This window comes from Mandrillus leucophaeus, unplaced genomic scaffold (genome assembly GCF_000951045.1).
Source record: "Mandrillus leucophaeus isolate KB7577 unplaced genomic scaffold, Mleu.le_1.0 Scaffold421, whole genome shotgun sequence".
NCBI classification, from domain to species: Eukaryota; Metazoa; Chordata; class Mammalia; order Primates; family Cercopithecidae; genus Mandrillus; species Mandrillus leucophaeus.
In genome coordinates, this window is record NW_012104488.1 from 52,766 (window position 1) to 67,402 (window position 14,637).

Sequence of the window (14,637 nt, forward strand, 5' to 3'; positions counted from 1 at the left end):
ACACTAAGGGAATTGATTACCACTAGACCTGCCTCACAAGAAGTACTTAAGGAGAGAGTTCAAAATGTGGAAAGAACAATATCTGATACCACAAAAACACACTTAAGTACATAAGCTACAGATCCTACAAAGCAATTACATAATTGAGTCTACAAAACAACCAGTTAATAACAAAATGACAGGATCAAATCCTTACATATCAATATTAACCTTGAACATAAATAGTCTAAATGCCCCATTTAAATGGAACAGACTGGCAAGACCCAACCATCTATCTTCAAGAGACCCATCTCACATGTAACAACACCCATAGTCTCAAAATAAAGAAATGGAGAAAAATCTATCATGCAAACAGAAAGCAAAAGACAGCAAGGTAACTATTCTTACATAAGACAAAATAAGCTTTAAACAACACAGTCAAAAAGGATAAAGAAGGGCATTACATAATGATAAAAGGTTCAATTCAGTACTACTTAACTATCCTAAATAAATACGTACCCAACACTGGAGAATTCAGATTGATAAAACAAGTACTTCTAGAAAGATATCAAATTAATAATCAAACATTGCCCCCAGAGGAACTAGAAAAACAAGAACCTCAATGCTAGCAGAAGAAAACTAAAATCAGAGCAGAACTGAATGAAGTTGAGATGCAAAAATACATACGAAAGATCAATGAAACCAAAAGTTGGTTTTTTGAAAGCATAAACAAGATACCCTGCTATCTAGATTAATAAAAAGAGTAACAATACAAATAAGTAGAATCAGAAAAGACAGACATTACAGCTGATCCCACAGAAATACAAAAGATCCTCAGAGACTAACTACTAAAACATATCCATGCACTCAAACTAGAAAACCTAGAAGACAGCCTGTGCAACACAGTGAGAACCCATCTTGACAAAATATTAGAAAGTTAGCCTGTCATGGTGGCATGCACCTATAATCCCAGCTACTCAGGAGGCCGACGCAGGAGAATCACTTGAACCTAGGAGGCGGAGGTTGCAATGACCCGAGATTGCGCTGCTGCACTCCAGTCTGAGTGACAGAGCGAGGTTCTGTTTCAAAATAAATAAATAAATAAATGAAAGAAAAGGAAGGAGGGTAGGGAGGAAGGGACGGAAAGAAGGAGAGAGAGAAAGAAAGAGAGAAAGGGAGAGAGAATGAAAGAAAGAGAGTAAGGAAAGGAAGAAAGGAAAAGAAAAAAATCTGGAAGCAATGGATAAATTTTTCATTGCTCAAGTTCTATTCAATTCTTATACACAAAAGGAGCATCTACATGTCATTTAGTGTTTAGAGGATTAATTTATAAACTCATGGATTCCACAGAGTAGTTGATAAAGAAATGACTTAAGAGCCTTTATAAAAAACTTATTTTTCTTATTTGTAAAATAGCAACCGCAAGGTGAAATTGTTTTTTTTTTTTAAAACAATAACAATGACGACAACAAAAAACACCTACTAGGGAGAAAAAAGAATAATTCCCCACTAATACAAATTCATTCTCTATTGTACTAAACTTACACATTCAGATTATAGTTTCACCTTCATTTAAAATAAGTTAATTCACTTCTGGCTGTTAGTTTGAATTACTGAAAAGGTTTAAACGTTTCTTTTTAATTGTGGACAAGTCCAATTAACCAGTAAAAAATTTCCAACAATGCTTGGAAAATGTTTCACCCATAAACCAGTTTCCTCAAGATGTAAGCAAGTTGTGGAAAAAAGAAAAACAATGAAAGTATGGTGAACATGGTAGCTTCAAAAAAAAAAAAAAAAATCGAACTATGAAGCTTAGCTCATGTTTGATTTCAAGAAATGCTTATAAGCAGAACACTACTGACCTCTTGTGTATCAAGAATGTAACATAACGCAAGTGCCAAAAATGGTACCTCCTAAAACTACTGAAAGACAAGGTTTAAGTAGCTTGTTTTCCCAACCAGGTAGGGAACTATTAGAGCAGAGGATACCTGCCTGAGTGCCTTTATATGTTTGTTGTCTCAAAACTTTTTACTGAATCAATAAAGCTGATTAATTTGATTTTTTTATTGTTGCTGAAAATATATAGCAGATAATACAACAAATTAAAGTAATACATTTAGGACTTTTAAAAACTCTCATTTATTTTGATGAGCCTAAAAAGCAAAACTTGGAGAGTTTCCATTTTAGTGCTGACCATCCAATCTGTCCTGTCTTCAAATGCAGAAGTGCTTAAAACCAGCAAAGGCAAAACAAGTTAGGACTTGACTGCCTTAGCCTTACACTACATTGCTTGAAGCAGTCTTTTAATCTGTTAAGTGACCTAAGAACATAATCCCAGCAGTTTGGGAGGCTGAGGCGGACGGATCATGAGGTCAGGAGATCGAGACCATCCTGGCTAACACGGTGAAACCCCGTCTCTACGAAAAATAAAAAATAAAAAAAATTAGGCGGGCGTGGTGGCGGGCACCTATAGTCCCAGCTACTCGGGAGGCTGAGGCAGGAGAATGGCGTGAACCCGGGAGGCGAAGCTTGCAGTGAGATCACGCCACTGCACTCCAGCCTGGGCGACACAGCGAGACTCTGTCTCAAAATAATAATAATGATAATAATAATAGTTTATGGTAAATCTTTGTTCGCCATCACATTTCATCCAAGTTTTCTCTGCTTGATAAATATTCCACTTGAAAGACCGAATCTGATGGTACAGGTAAGGAAAGATATAGCTAAGTGTACAGTCTTTGGTTTTCTGGTTTAGAACACTTTCTCCCCTCCCCTACTCCAAGAATAGACCTAAAAAGTAGAAGTATAAAGATGTTCCACTTTTAATGCAGAAATGTAGACAATTAGCTAGTTAGTACTGTCAGTTGTACCCGCCCACCACCTCAAAACAAGCTACATTATTTAAATGTTGTAAGCAACTTCTAGTCATATTTATGCACATCAGCTTACACCCTAATGTGTGAAAAGCAGGATATTCTTTCAGCATCAACTTGTGATTTCATAATTGTTGAAATTCTTTAAATGAATAGTTATAGACTGCTTTTGTGACAATAAAATCAAACTTTAATTGTGGAGCCAGATAATATTGCCTTTCCTTGCCAAAATTTTAATTTATACTTTTTAGTAGAAAACATAACACATTTCTCATTCATTTAACTAATTAATCCAAATGAAAAAAGTGAAGTACTATAATCAGAGGTATACTAATAAACACTTTTACAAAGATATTCAGAAACATTTGCAGCAGGTTTTATAAGACTCTGATATAAAACAAAGTAAAATAAAACATTTTGAATTGGCAAAATCAGTTTACCTAGCCTAAACTGCTTCAAAGAGGCATTTGCACTTCTTGTCCTGGCTTCATAAAACAAAGTAAAATAAAACATTTCGAAATTTCAAAATCAGTTTACCTAGCCTAAATTACTTCAAAGAGGCATTTGCACTTCTTGTCCTGGCTTAAAAACAAACGCTGAAATTACTTTCTTTTATCCAAATCAATTGACCATATTAGCTAATCTGCATAAAGTCTATGAGGATATGTTTTGATAAATGCTATAAACACAAAATTAAGACAAATCTGATAGCTATTGTCACATATATAGCACATTTAGAAGGGCCTTTGTTAATAAAATGCCTCTAATGTATCCAGAGGTATAGATTTCAAAGGGCAAGTCTCTATCCGTTGCACATCTGATTCTCACAGCATTCATGAAAAAGGAGACAATGATGTTCCCATTTCACTGAAAACTAAGGTGACTTGTTTAAGGTCATATAGTCCGATCAGTGGCACAGACATTTATGGAAGGCCTTAGAATACAGAGTACAGGGCTTCCTGTTGGTAGATTTACCTTCTTAACCACACAGAGATGTGATCCAAGCATCAAAACAAGTGTGAGTCCCTTCAGGTCTGGAAAATACTCCAGTCGTAACAGGTGAAGAGCAAAGTCAGCTCAAGATCTGTCATATGCTACGCAATTTACATTAAAACACTGGGAAAAGAGGAAGCTGATGCGAGGAAGAGGGAAGAATGATTTGAAAAATTATAAAATGGCAAAGTTCCTCCAAAACCTATAATAAGCTAAAACAAACTCAGAAAAAAAGGTCTTAGTTGGGAAGTCAATATTCAGACCAAAGGAGGGGGTGGGAGGAGAAGATGTAGAAGGAGGAAAGCAGGAAATTATCCATCTTAACAGCTCAAAGGATTTGGCACATATCTATGTTATCTGAATAATCTTGAAATTTCTTTGAGGTAGACAAATGTTAGGAATAAGCTGAGTTCAAGTAAAACAAAAAAGAAAGAAAGAAAAAGAAAAAAAAAAGAGAAGGAAGCTCTAAAATCCTTGGTTATTTGTAAAAACCTCTTTTAGTAAAGTGCTTAGATGCCAGCCATTTTATTCCAACATTTAAAGGCTGATTGACGTTAAGTATCTTATAGGTAACGGACGAAAGCCAAGTTGGGCTTTAAAAAAAGCTTAAAGCCTACCAAACTTTACAGTACGTTTCTAACTTTTTATACCTTCTTTACATGGAAATTATTGTTTTCTCCTCCTTGTCCCTTGGTAAGCTCTTCCTGTTTTCAAGTCTGAGCTCAAATTCACTTCTCCTGCGAAGTCTCCACGATTCCCTCAGTCAAATGCAGCGCTCCTACTCCAAAAGTCCCACTACGCTCCAAGGTCGCTTTTGCTGTGTTGTGACTGTTTGCCCACTTGTCTCCCCACTGGACTGGAAGCTACTCAAAAGGCAACCCTGCTTCTTCATTTTTACGTGGTCAAGACACAGCACTCTGTGGGTACTCAAATTAATCAACAGTTCATCCTATTTACAATCTCTCAAGCAGCTCATTTTATGTTAGTTGCACGATCTGGAGGTCTGGAGTTCTTCACATGAAATTTAATAAATTATCCTGCAAGCTCATTTTTATTCCCATTTTTTTTACCCAGGGACAATCAGTCTACCCGGGCAAATAATGAGGTTGCGACCTTAGTCCCTCTTCCCAACCTCATTTTTTAGTTACATTCCTTTCATTAACATGTCCTTATACACTTACAAATAAAACTAAGTCCCAAGAGGGCAACAAAATATATGATTCTTAATGATATAAAAACAAATCTTTCTGATACTAGATCTTTTATACTAGAAAAGTAAATTCTTGTGCTTGAACATCATTTTTAAGCACTTAGTGAATTTGAGAATCTGAACTGCCACTTGAAATATTCGCAGGAAAGAAACATTATGAACCAAATGCAGGAACATAGCTATTCAAAGGGACATATTTTTGTACTTGTTTTGCTCCAATTTCTGCTACATAGAGCGCTCCAGTCTTTCTGTCGACTTCCAGGAGATGTGGCAAAACTTGATCTGCTAGTTGGATTGTGCTGATCACAGAACACTCCCCAATGCTTCCCACCGGGGGTGCTGCTACAACTGAGAGCCTGCTAAGATTCAGCTGGGCCACAATCAAGTACTTCCCATCAGGAGTAAATCTAAGGAGAAAGACATTTAACATAATAAATGTCTGTGAAATAAACATAAGGGGTTATTTTTTTTCAACATTTTAATCCCCTACTGTGCCAAACAACAGTAGGCATCTACTTGCTGAATGAATCTTTTAAGGAGAATTTTAATTTGATCTAATTCTGTTTATGAGGGAATAAGATGTCCATGATGGTAAGCAAAGCCAAAGATTAGCTTAAAGTTTTTAAAAGTATCAATATCATAGTCCACAAAATGAAACTAATGAAGAACTGACGTTAGGCTGGGTTTGATTTTTGTCCTGTGTTTAAAAATTTACCAAGTAAAGGCTAGAGGAGAGGTCTAGCATGTTATTTCTTGTGTTCACTTTATCTGGGATCTGAAAATCTCGGATATCAACTTTCTCTGTATATTTCTATTTTCCCCTGATTCAAAATTAACAATAAACATTTTAAACTTTCAGCTAGCTATTCAGAGAAGTGAGATATGTACACTAACTAAAACAAGCATTTGGCAATAAAATGAAACAATTACCTGACTGAAGAAGGTCCCTCTTCTGTGAAACAATTATTCCATGCTCCTAACCACTCCCCAGTGTCTTTATCAAATACTTGGATTCTTTTATTTCCTCGGTCAGCAACCCACACCTGAAAAACACACAAAAAAAGTCAATTGAAAAATATCCATAATATGAGAAAAAGAAAGGGAAAAGAATATTTATTTTCACTAGTTTCGCATACAATATCTCACTTAAGAGGATTCCAAAGAAGGTAGTATAAGTCCCATTTTCAGATGAGGAAAAACTAAAGTTCAGAAAGGTTACCTTCTCTGAAGTAAGCTTACAAGTGGGAGAGGCACAACCCAAAGTTGTCTTAACCCAAAGCTTATAATACTCTGTCTACTGTTCTAAATGTGTGAATAACTAAAAAGCTGGAGTACTCTACCATAATGCAGGGGATCAGTAGATAATGAAAAGTGACAACATTCATTCATTCCTTTAACAAGCATTCATTTTTCAATGAGTGCTACTGGCTTGTCAGCTCCTGGGCCAGGCAATGTGACAAAGAAAAGCAGCCTCACTTCTCGAGAGCTCAAGATAGCAGGATGTGAGGTATTCATTCATATTGCAGTATCATTAAACCCATACCTGCTATTACCAAGGTATGTACAGAGTGCTGAACCAACTAAAGAAGAAGCTTGAGATATTTTAGCAACACATAAAGAACGGTAACAGGTTTAATTTAGGCTTGTTATACACTGTAATGGGTTATTAAGGAACTTGTTATAAGACAAGAAGTGAGACGCATTCTAAATGATATTTCATGGCTACATGCATGCAACTTAAAGCATAAAGGGAAATGGTTTTTGATGACTTATGGCCAGGGTTGTAGAGAGGTATGAAATAATGCACTGGGAGTGGGTCAGTCCCATTTACTTCTACCTCCCTGCTTTTGGTCCTTTGGATTTCTTGGGTTTATGGATTGAGAGATTATTTCTTCACCAGTAACCCTGACTACAACTTCATCAATGTGTGTGAATTTTGGTAGCCATTGAATTCATCTCCAATCAGAAACAAATCAAAACTCACTACACCATTTAAGAAACTTTATTAATGCCAAAATAAAGCAATTTCTCAAGGTCTTTTCCTGATCTATGATCCTTTACTAAGGATGGGTTTTCTTAAAGATTTTGAGATTAGTATCCCAGACAAATGACCAAGGAAGAAGTACAGTTTACACCCTAGGATGGAATGATACTTTAGATTGTAGTATTATCTTTCCTGCTCAACACTCAGTGAATTTTGATTATGGGAACTCCTGTTTAACACATAACAAGAAGTCTGGAACTGACTAACCTTTCATATACGGTCGTGGTGATGATTAAATGAGTTAATAATGTAAAGTACTCAGAACAGAATTGCTATTGTTATAAAACAATTGTGTATAATTGACACTCTTTATCATTCAGGAATGCCAGAGTATCCCCATCAGATGATATCCAAGGCCTTTTAGAAGGGTGTTCCTCACCATGATGAATTTACCTGGGTCAAGGTTTCCCAGGCTCTGAAATTTGATTTTTTTTTTCTTAGCACACAATGAGTCACCCAAGCTCAGAAGGATAATGTGCAAAAGTTTAATTTAAACTTTCCAGTTCCCAATTTACATACAAAGTTCACATGGTTGATTAACGTCTTATGGCAGATCAGAAGATTTAATGATCAAAACATTCTCATTTTTGTCAATCAATTATGATTAGGAAGCCAAGTCATAATTAGAAGTTTGTTTGCTGATCACTGAATCGGAAGTAGAAATGGATTAAATGCCTAATGGTATGAAGGCAAGCAGCCTAATGTATCCATTGTGTGTCAAGACATTTAGTCATTTAATAAATAAATATGACTACGATGTACTAGGCACTAAGAAATAAAGCAAAAGAGATTCAGTAAGCACTCTCAACAGGCTAACATCTATTAGGGGAGAGAGACAAATGATTATAATATAGCATTATAGTTACTATGATAGGAAGTACAGGCTGCTATGGGAAAAGGAGGAGAAACTAATATACAAATTTTTTGGTGGGGGTTTTGTTGTGAAAAGGTAACCTCAAAGAAGTCAGATCTATGCTTAGAAGTTGAGTCAAGGCAAAAGAGATAGTAGTGAGTAGGGCAGAAAAGAGAGAAATTGATTGAAATTTGTTGGCTAAAGCTTTCTGTTCCCTAAACAAAGTGGAGCTAGTGAGAACAAGAGTTTGCCTAGGTGACTCTTTTTCAAACTTCCAAGATTAACCTCTCCCACTCCACTTTAGATCAGCACTTTTTTTCTTGAGAAGTGAAAAGATATTCAAACACTTTTAGTGGAGTTTTCCCAGTAAGCAGGCAACTTTTTCTTTCAGGCAACTTTATGTTCAGATCCATTATTTGTTCCTTCTATCCTTTTAAATGGTACAGGATATCCATTGTGCTCATTTCTAAATATTTGGGGAACCCCCTCACTATACGACTCAAACATTTGTACGGAAGTATGTGTGCACACCCAGCCCCAGAGTAATTACCCAGACATACCCACTAACACACATCTCCACATGCCCAGACACACATGTATACAATCTATATATACATGCCCAGACACAGACACACACAGACACACACACACACACGCACAAACATATTCAGATGCATAGTCCCAGAAACAATGACACTGTATTTTTACCCGACCAGCTGAATCAAGTGTAACACTGTGAGGTATGTTGAACTTAGCAGGCCCTGTCCCATTTTCTCCATGCAGCCAAAGGATCATGAAATCTATAAATGGTAAAAATATATAGTCAGAACAACATATAGAATGTCTCAAGGATTTGCATATTTTGTGAAACAGGTTACAAAGGACTATTTAATTACACTGCTGGTTCACTTGACTATGCTTTCTCAGCTTTCCTGTCTATATGGCCACTTGCCCATCTCTTACAATTAATTTTTTTAAAGTTCCTTCTCTGCTTTAGGCAATTAATCTACTTCTTTAATTATTATCTCCACTTGAATTTTTCATGACTGCTTCAAAATCATTATTTAGGGTTTATGTCATCCTCTCCCTAAAACTGGTTCCCCTTCCCAACTTATCTGTTACTTGATATTAGTATTCCACAGACCTTAGAAATTCACATTATGGGCCGGGCACGGTGGCTCACGCCTGTAATCCCAGCACTTTGGGAGGCCGAGGTGGGCGGATCACGAGGTCAGGAGATTGAGACCATCCTGGCTAACATGGTGAAACCCCATCTCTACTAAAAAAATTCAAAAAATTAGCCGAGCGTGGTGGGGTCGCCTGTAGCCCCAGCTACTTGGGAGGCTGAGGCAGGAGAATGGCCTGAACCTGGGAGGCGGAGCTTGCAGTTAGCCGAGATCATGCCACTGCACTCCAGCCTGGGCAGCAGAGACAGACTCCCTCTCAAAAAAAAAAGAAAAAAAAAAATTCACATTATGATTTTACCGTCTATCTCCTTTATTATCCACTATGGTGGGTTCAACTGTGGTCCTTTAAAAAGATGTCCAAGTCCTAACTCCTGATACCTGGGAATGTGATGCTATTTGGAAATAGTTTTTGCACATAAAATTAAATTAGGGATCTCATGAGATCACCCTAGATTTAGGGTGGTCCCTAAATCCTTATTCAGAGAAAGAAGGGAAAGACTGGAGGCACAAAACCACACAGAGAAGAAGGGGCTGCCATGTGAATATGGAGACAGACATCAGAGTTATGCTGCCACAAGCCAAGGAATGCTTGGGCCACCAGAAACTAGAAGCGGCAAGGCAGCGCCTTTAGAATGAGCACGGCCTACCAGATTTCTGACTTCCGGATTCCAAAACTGTGAGAATAAATTTATGTTGTTTAAAGCCATGCAGTTTGTGGCAATTTGCTATGGCAACCACAGAAAACTAATACACCCATATTCAATCTGTCTCCTAGATTTTGTTGTTTCTTTCATTGAAATTTTTGGATTCTTGCTTTACCCTTACCCTATAAGTCCCTTTTAACTGTTATCAACCAAATTCAGTTACTAAATATCAATTGACTACATAGCCTCCAAATGAGAGCTCACTTGAAATAGATCCTAAAAGAATGTCTTATAAAACCTGCTGCTGTAACATTATTTTCCTACTAAGAAAACCTCAAAAACTTTATAGGCAAGAACATGGCTTTAATAATCCTTAAATAAGACTTCAAAAACATCCCAAATTGTATTTTATGCTGCTGAAAAAGTGCATCTTCACCTTCTTTCCTGTTAATAACAGCCTGTAGACCATGCATGACAAACCCTCCATGAATGTTCCATCCATCCTCCCTTCTCCTCCCACCAAAACCAGTTTAGTTCAATAACTACTTCCTTCATGACATCTGGTTCTATTTCTCCAGGCAATTTAGTTTCTCCTCCTAAGTCGATTTTGCTTTAAGAATCAATACCATAGACTACATGGCATTGTTTCATACATAACAGATCTGCACCTCCTTATACTAGAGAGGACAGAGAAAGGGCATTCAATAAAATGCTTGCAGATTAATCAGCCTGTAGGATACCTGACTCTGGACTTCTAGGTTTCTAATTTCTACACACTTATCTCCTGAGCCCACTAGAAATTCTCATACTGTTGCCAGGTACTTTTGGAGGAATCTCCTGGCCTTTGGTGAAGAAAGTCGGCCTGTTATCAGGATCATTTATTGTGGGCAATCATACATCTGTTTTTCAGTTTTCTGGCAGTAATACACTTAGCTCTTTACACACTGCTTCATACACAACACTTAAAACATTATACCGAGTATCAAACAAATTCAATCCAATTTATAATATTTTTATAATACCATAAACAATTAAGTCATGTACCTTGGGACAGTTTGATCAATCTGTTATTCAATCCTCCATCTCCATCCACAATGTAAATATCTCCTGTGTCCTCTACATATAATTCTGCTGGGTTATCAAACTGCAAAGGATTCAAACCAGTGCCTTTTGTGCCTGGAGTACCCAAGACTTGAACAAGATCACCAAAAGAACTGTATTTTTTAACAGTATGACCAAAGAATCCTATAAAGATAGATATGTACATCTCACAAATAAAACCACTATACAAACATTCAGATTTTTCAAGTAAGCTAAGAGCAAAAATTTGATAGAATTAAACAGTAATAAATGGTTGATAGACTTAGGAAATTACATATAACTAATAAGCACTATAGCTTCTTTGTAAATTATAGCCACATTTGATCACGAATTAAAATCTCCATTAGTACAAAATAAGCGGATTCTAAACTCAAATAAATAACATCCCCATAATTGACTCATTATACAGGAAACTCAGAATGTTAACAAAGTATTGGGGCAGCATTTTCTTTTTTAATCTTTTGACCTTGAATAAGCATTGCTTATGAAAGGAAATCAAGAAGAAAATGTAAAGGGAACAACTTATATTTGAAACTGTTACTTCAATCATTCACATACAGATCTTAAATTTCAGTCAGTCAGCAAAAACATTCTCTATGGTACAGAATTTTTTTTTTAACTGCATTTTCACCTTGTGGAGACATTCAAAATACAACCCCTCAACTTTTCTTTGCTAAGAAGAAAATAATCTTTGTAAATCATGAGTATCTTATTTTCTCACGTTAAAATTTCTTTAAGTTAAAATTAACAAGAGCATAAAGCAGACTATCAATAAGGGAATATCATAAAGCAGTTAACAGAAATCAATTTGAAGGTACATATACCCAATTAATTGATAGGTATTCAAAAGACAAACCGGATACATTGAGCTTACCAGAAAGAAAGTGAATCAGCTTGCATTACAATTCTATGTTAAATAATTTATTTATTATTATACTTTTGGACAGTTGAGCTAAAGTTTATAGCAATAAAAAACACATAAGCCTCCAAGTTTCTAAAAACTAGCAAAAAAGACTACCAATAAAAATTTTTTTTTTTTAAAAAGGCTAATTTGTAGCCATATTTTTCATTAGAGGAAATTTATTCCTTTGGGAAATAGGAACATAAAACCGTCTTCAGATCTCTGGGTAGAAAATTAGCTGTAATGGAAAAAATGAAGAGATCATCTGTGCTCTTTTTATTTCTGGGAATCAATGAAGTCTTATTTTTAAAAATCACATGAATAAAATGAACTAAAAGTAATGGTCTTTAACAGTGGATCTTCAGGAAAAAAGTGAAAATAGACCCTCATTACAGTATTACAATTCACTCAGTGATAATCTATAGATTTTTTTTAGTTGAACCAGAATCTTACTATGTAAAACACAGCATGAAATAAACAGGCCATCAGCTGAGGCCCAGAAATCTTATGGGTTCTGAAAACAGCTGCGATAATGGCACTACTTACAGAAACTGAGAACTCATTATCTCTAAAAAATGGTATCTGAATCAGCCAGGACTGTAGCACCAGGATGTCCCTGAATTCAAGAACACAACTGAGCCAAGGAATGCCAGAAATAATGTCTTTATAATCCCATTTCTTCCTGAATTCCTAGGGTAATGCCAGGACATCTCAGGTATTGCTTTAAGCTACAGCCACAGGTGAATTGTTTCTCTGAAAACTTTCTCCATAGCTGCCATTCAGCTGTGCTCACTTTATTTTTCAGCTTTTTTGTACTAAAAATATTTGATGGCAGGAAGATTTCAGACATACTTCAGTCAGTAGAATTTCAAAAACATTAACACCAATTTCTGCAATCTTTGCACTTTGAGCAAGCAAACAGTTACGATTTCACAATCTTTTATGAAAGAGAACTGGAAAAGGAAAATAAGAGTCAAGGATTCCAGTCATTGCTTTTAGAGACTGCCACTTTATTTGGCTTCAGTTTAGTTATTTAATCTGAGAAGAGCAACTGATGCTTTAAAGAGGAAAAGTCCCTAGACAAGTTCAAGGAAAGATTATATTAACAGGCTCCTTGTCAAATTTCTCAATTCCACAGAACAATAATATAAAGTTTGTTAAAAACATGTGATTTCATGAATCGTTAAAGAAATTACAATTAGATTCAGCAACTCTGATTTTAAACAACACAAACAAGGACATGTGCAAAGATGCGATTTCCAGTAAGATAATTTAATAGATATTACTATACATACCACTTCCTACATCTGTGATCCAGATGGATTGTTCATATAGAGTACTGGCTGCAAATATACCATGAGGTGTGTCAACTGTATAATTCCAGGCTCGTAGAAAATATCCATCCTCTGTGAACACTAATATCTTTGGGATGTTATCCCCTCTCTGAAGGTATACAAAAAATAACTAGGATCAGTTTTAAGGAAAGGTAATCTGTATCTTGGCAAAGAAAAAAAAAATAACTGAGAATTTTACTAATATTTCAAAAACCACTTTCAAAATCTAACATATCTTTCACATTCGAAATCAAAATACTTGAAACCAACTCAAAAATAAATTGCACAATTAGCATGATATAAACGCATATGGTCAGTTACTACAGCAAGAGAGGAAGGTTGCTGTTTCGTGTTCATAATTTCTTTAACTCTCTATTTTACTTACTTGACCTATGTAAACCAATCCGTTGAGGGAGTCAACTGCAACACAAAATGTTGTTCCGGTAAAATATTCTGGGTGCTTAGGCCAATCCACATCCAGCCGGTAAAGACTTTTCTCAGTTCTCCAGGAAACTGCAAAAGCAAAGTTCCTCAAAACCTTAAATAAAATCAGACAATTCAGATTTAGTTTACCCTCTAGGGAAGAAAAAAGGGGGGGAGGGGCGGGTGGTAACAGGGCTTATTGTTAAGCATGCCTTGACAACTAGAAGTTTGCTGGACTGAAATAATTCCAAAGAAATGGGCTTATGTGCCTAAAGACCAACACGATCACAACAGAAATCTGCAAATTATTTGAGGGTGTAGTAGGAGTTGGGAAAGAGGAAAATGGCGATGTAAGATACACAGATTTTTAAACTCAAATTTTATAACAGTCAAGGCAGTTCGGACCCAGGTGCAAGGTTTGAGACAAGCTACTGAGGGAACCAGGGCCTGCCACCTCCATCCCACGACCGTGGCGACGCCTCCCAACAGGACTATCCGCACACCCGACAGTCATTTCCTCACTACCCAACTCACTGGAGAGCCACAAAAACGCGAATGCAAAACCAGAAATGCAAGAAAGAAGCCAGCACCGGCTACGCAGACCCAGAATCTCGCCATGACCAGACGGGAAGCCAGGCGAGGGAGGGTCCGCAGGTGTCTGGGGGAGGACCTGACAGCCTCAGGCTCGAACGGTGTGTAGCGGCACAGAGGGTCTGCCCGGGGCCCGAAGACCCTATCTCCGGTTTCCCCTCCCTGGAGGCACAGCTTTGAGTACGAAACGGAACAGAGACTAGGGCGAATGAAAATCAAAGAAGACCAGTTCCGGACTTCGTGTGCACTTCGGGGTCCCCGCCCTTATGTCAGGTGCTTCGGGCTCACCCAGTGACCACCCTTTCCCGCCCACAGGGCAGTCCTCGCCGGTGACTTCCCGCGGCCACCAAAGTATGGGCGCCCGTAGATATGCCTTAATCGCTCGCCATTTATTCTTTTTAATTCAGACGGCAAAATCAAAAGATCGCACACTCAAACACGAGGTATAGTGGGGATAACATTCAAAATAATGACAGCTAGTCTTCGGGAAGGATTTTTGTCACA

At 37.0% G+C, this 14,637-nt stretch overlaps 1 protein-coding gene across 2 annotated transcripts; it reads right to left on the reverse strand.

Moving 5' to 3' along the window:
- Window positions 1–3,019: 3,019 nt before the first annotated feature.
- Window positions 3,020–14,488, reverse strand: NHLRC3 (NHL repeat containing 3). 2 transcript variants are annotated; one of them, XM_011992966.1, is made up of 7 exons: window positions 14,077–14,488; window positions 13,505–13,657; window positions 13,081–13,228; window positions 10,828–11,028; window positions 8,661–8,752; window positions 5,986–6,098; window positions 3,020–5,462 (listed from the first exon to the last, which is right to left on the reverse strand). In XM_011992966.1, the coding sequence occupies exons 1-7, from the start codon at window positions 14,158–14,160 to the stop codon at window positions 5,210–5,212; spliced, it is 1,044 nt and encodes a 347-aa protein (XP_011848356.1). In that variant the 5' UTR covers window positions 14,161–14,488; the 3' UTR covers window positions 3,020–5,209. The 2 variants fall into 2 exon arrangements, with proteins under 2 accessions (XP_011848356.1, XP_011848357.1); XM_011992967.1 differs by lacking the exon at window positions 10,828–11,028.
- Window positions 14,489–14,637: the final 149 nt, after the last annotated feature.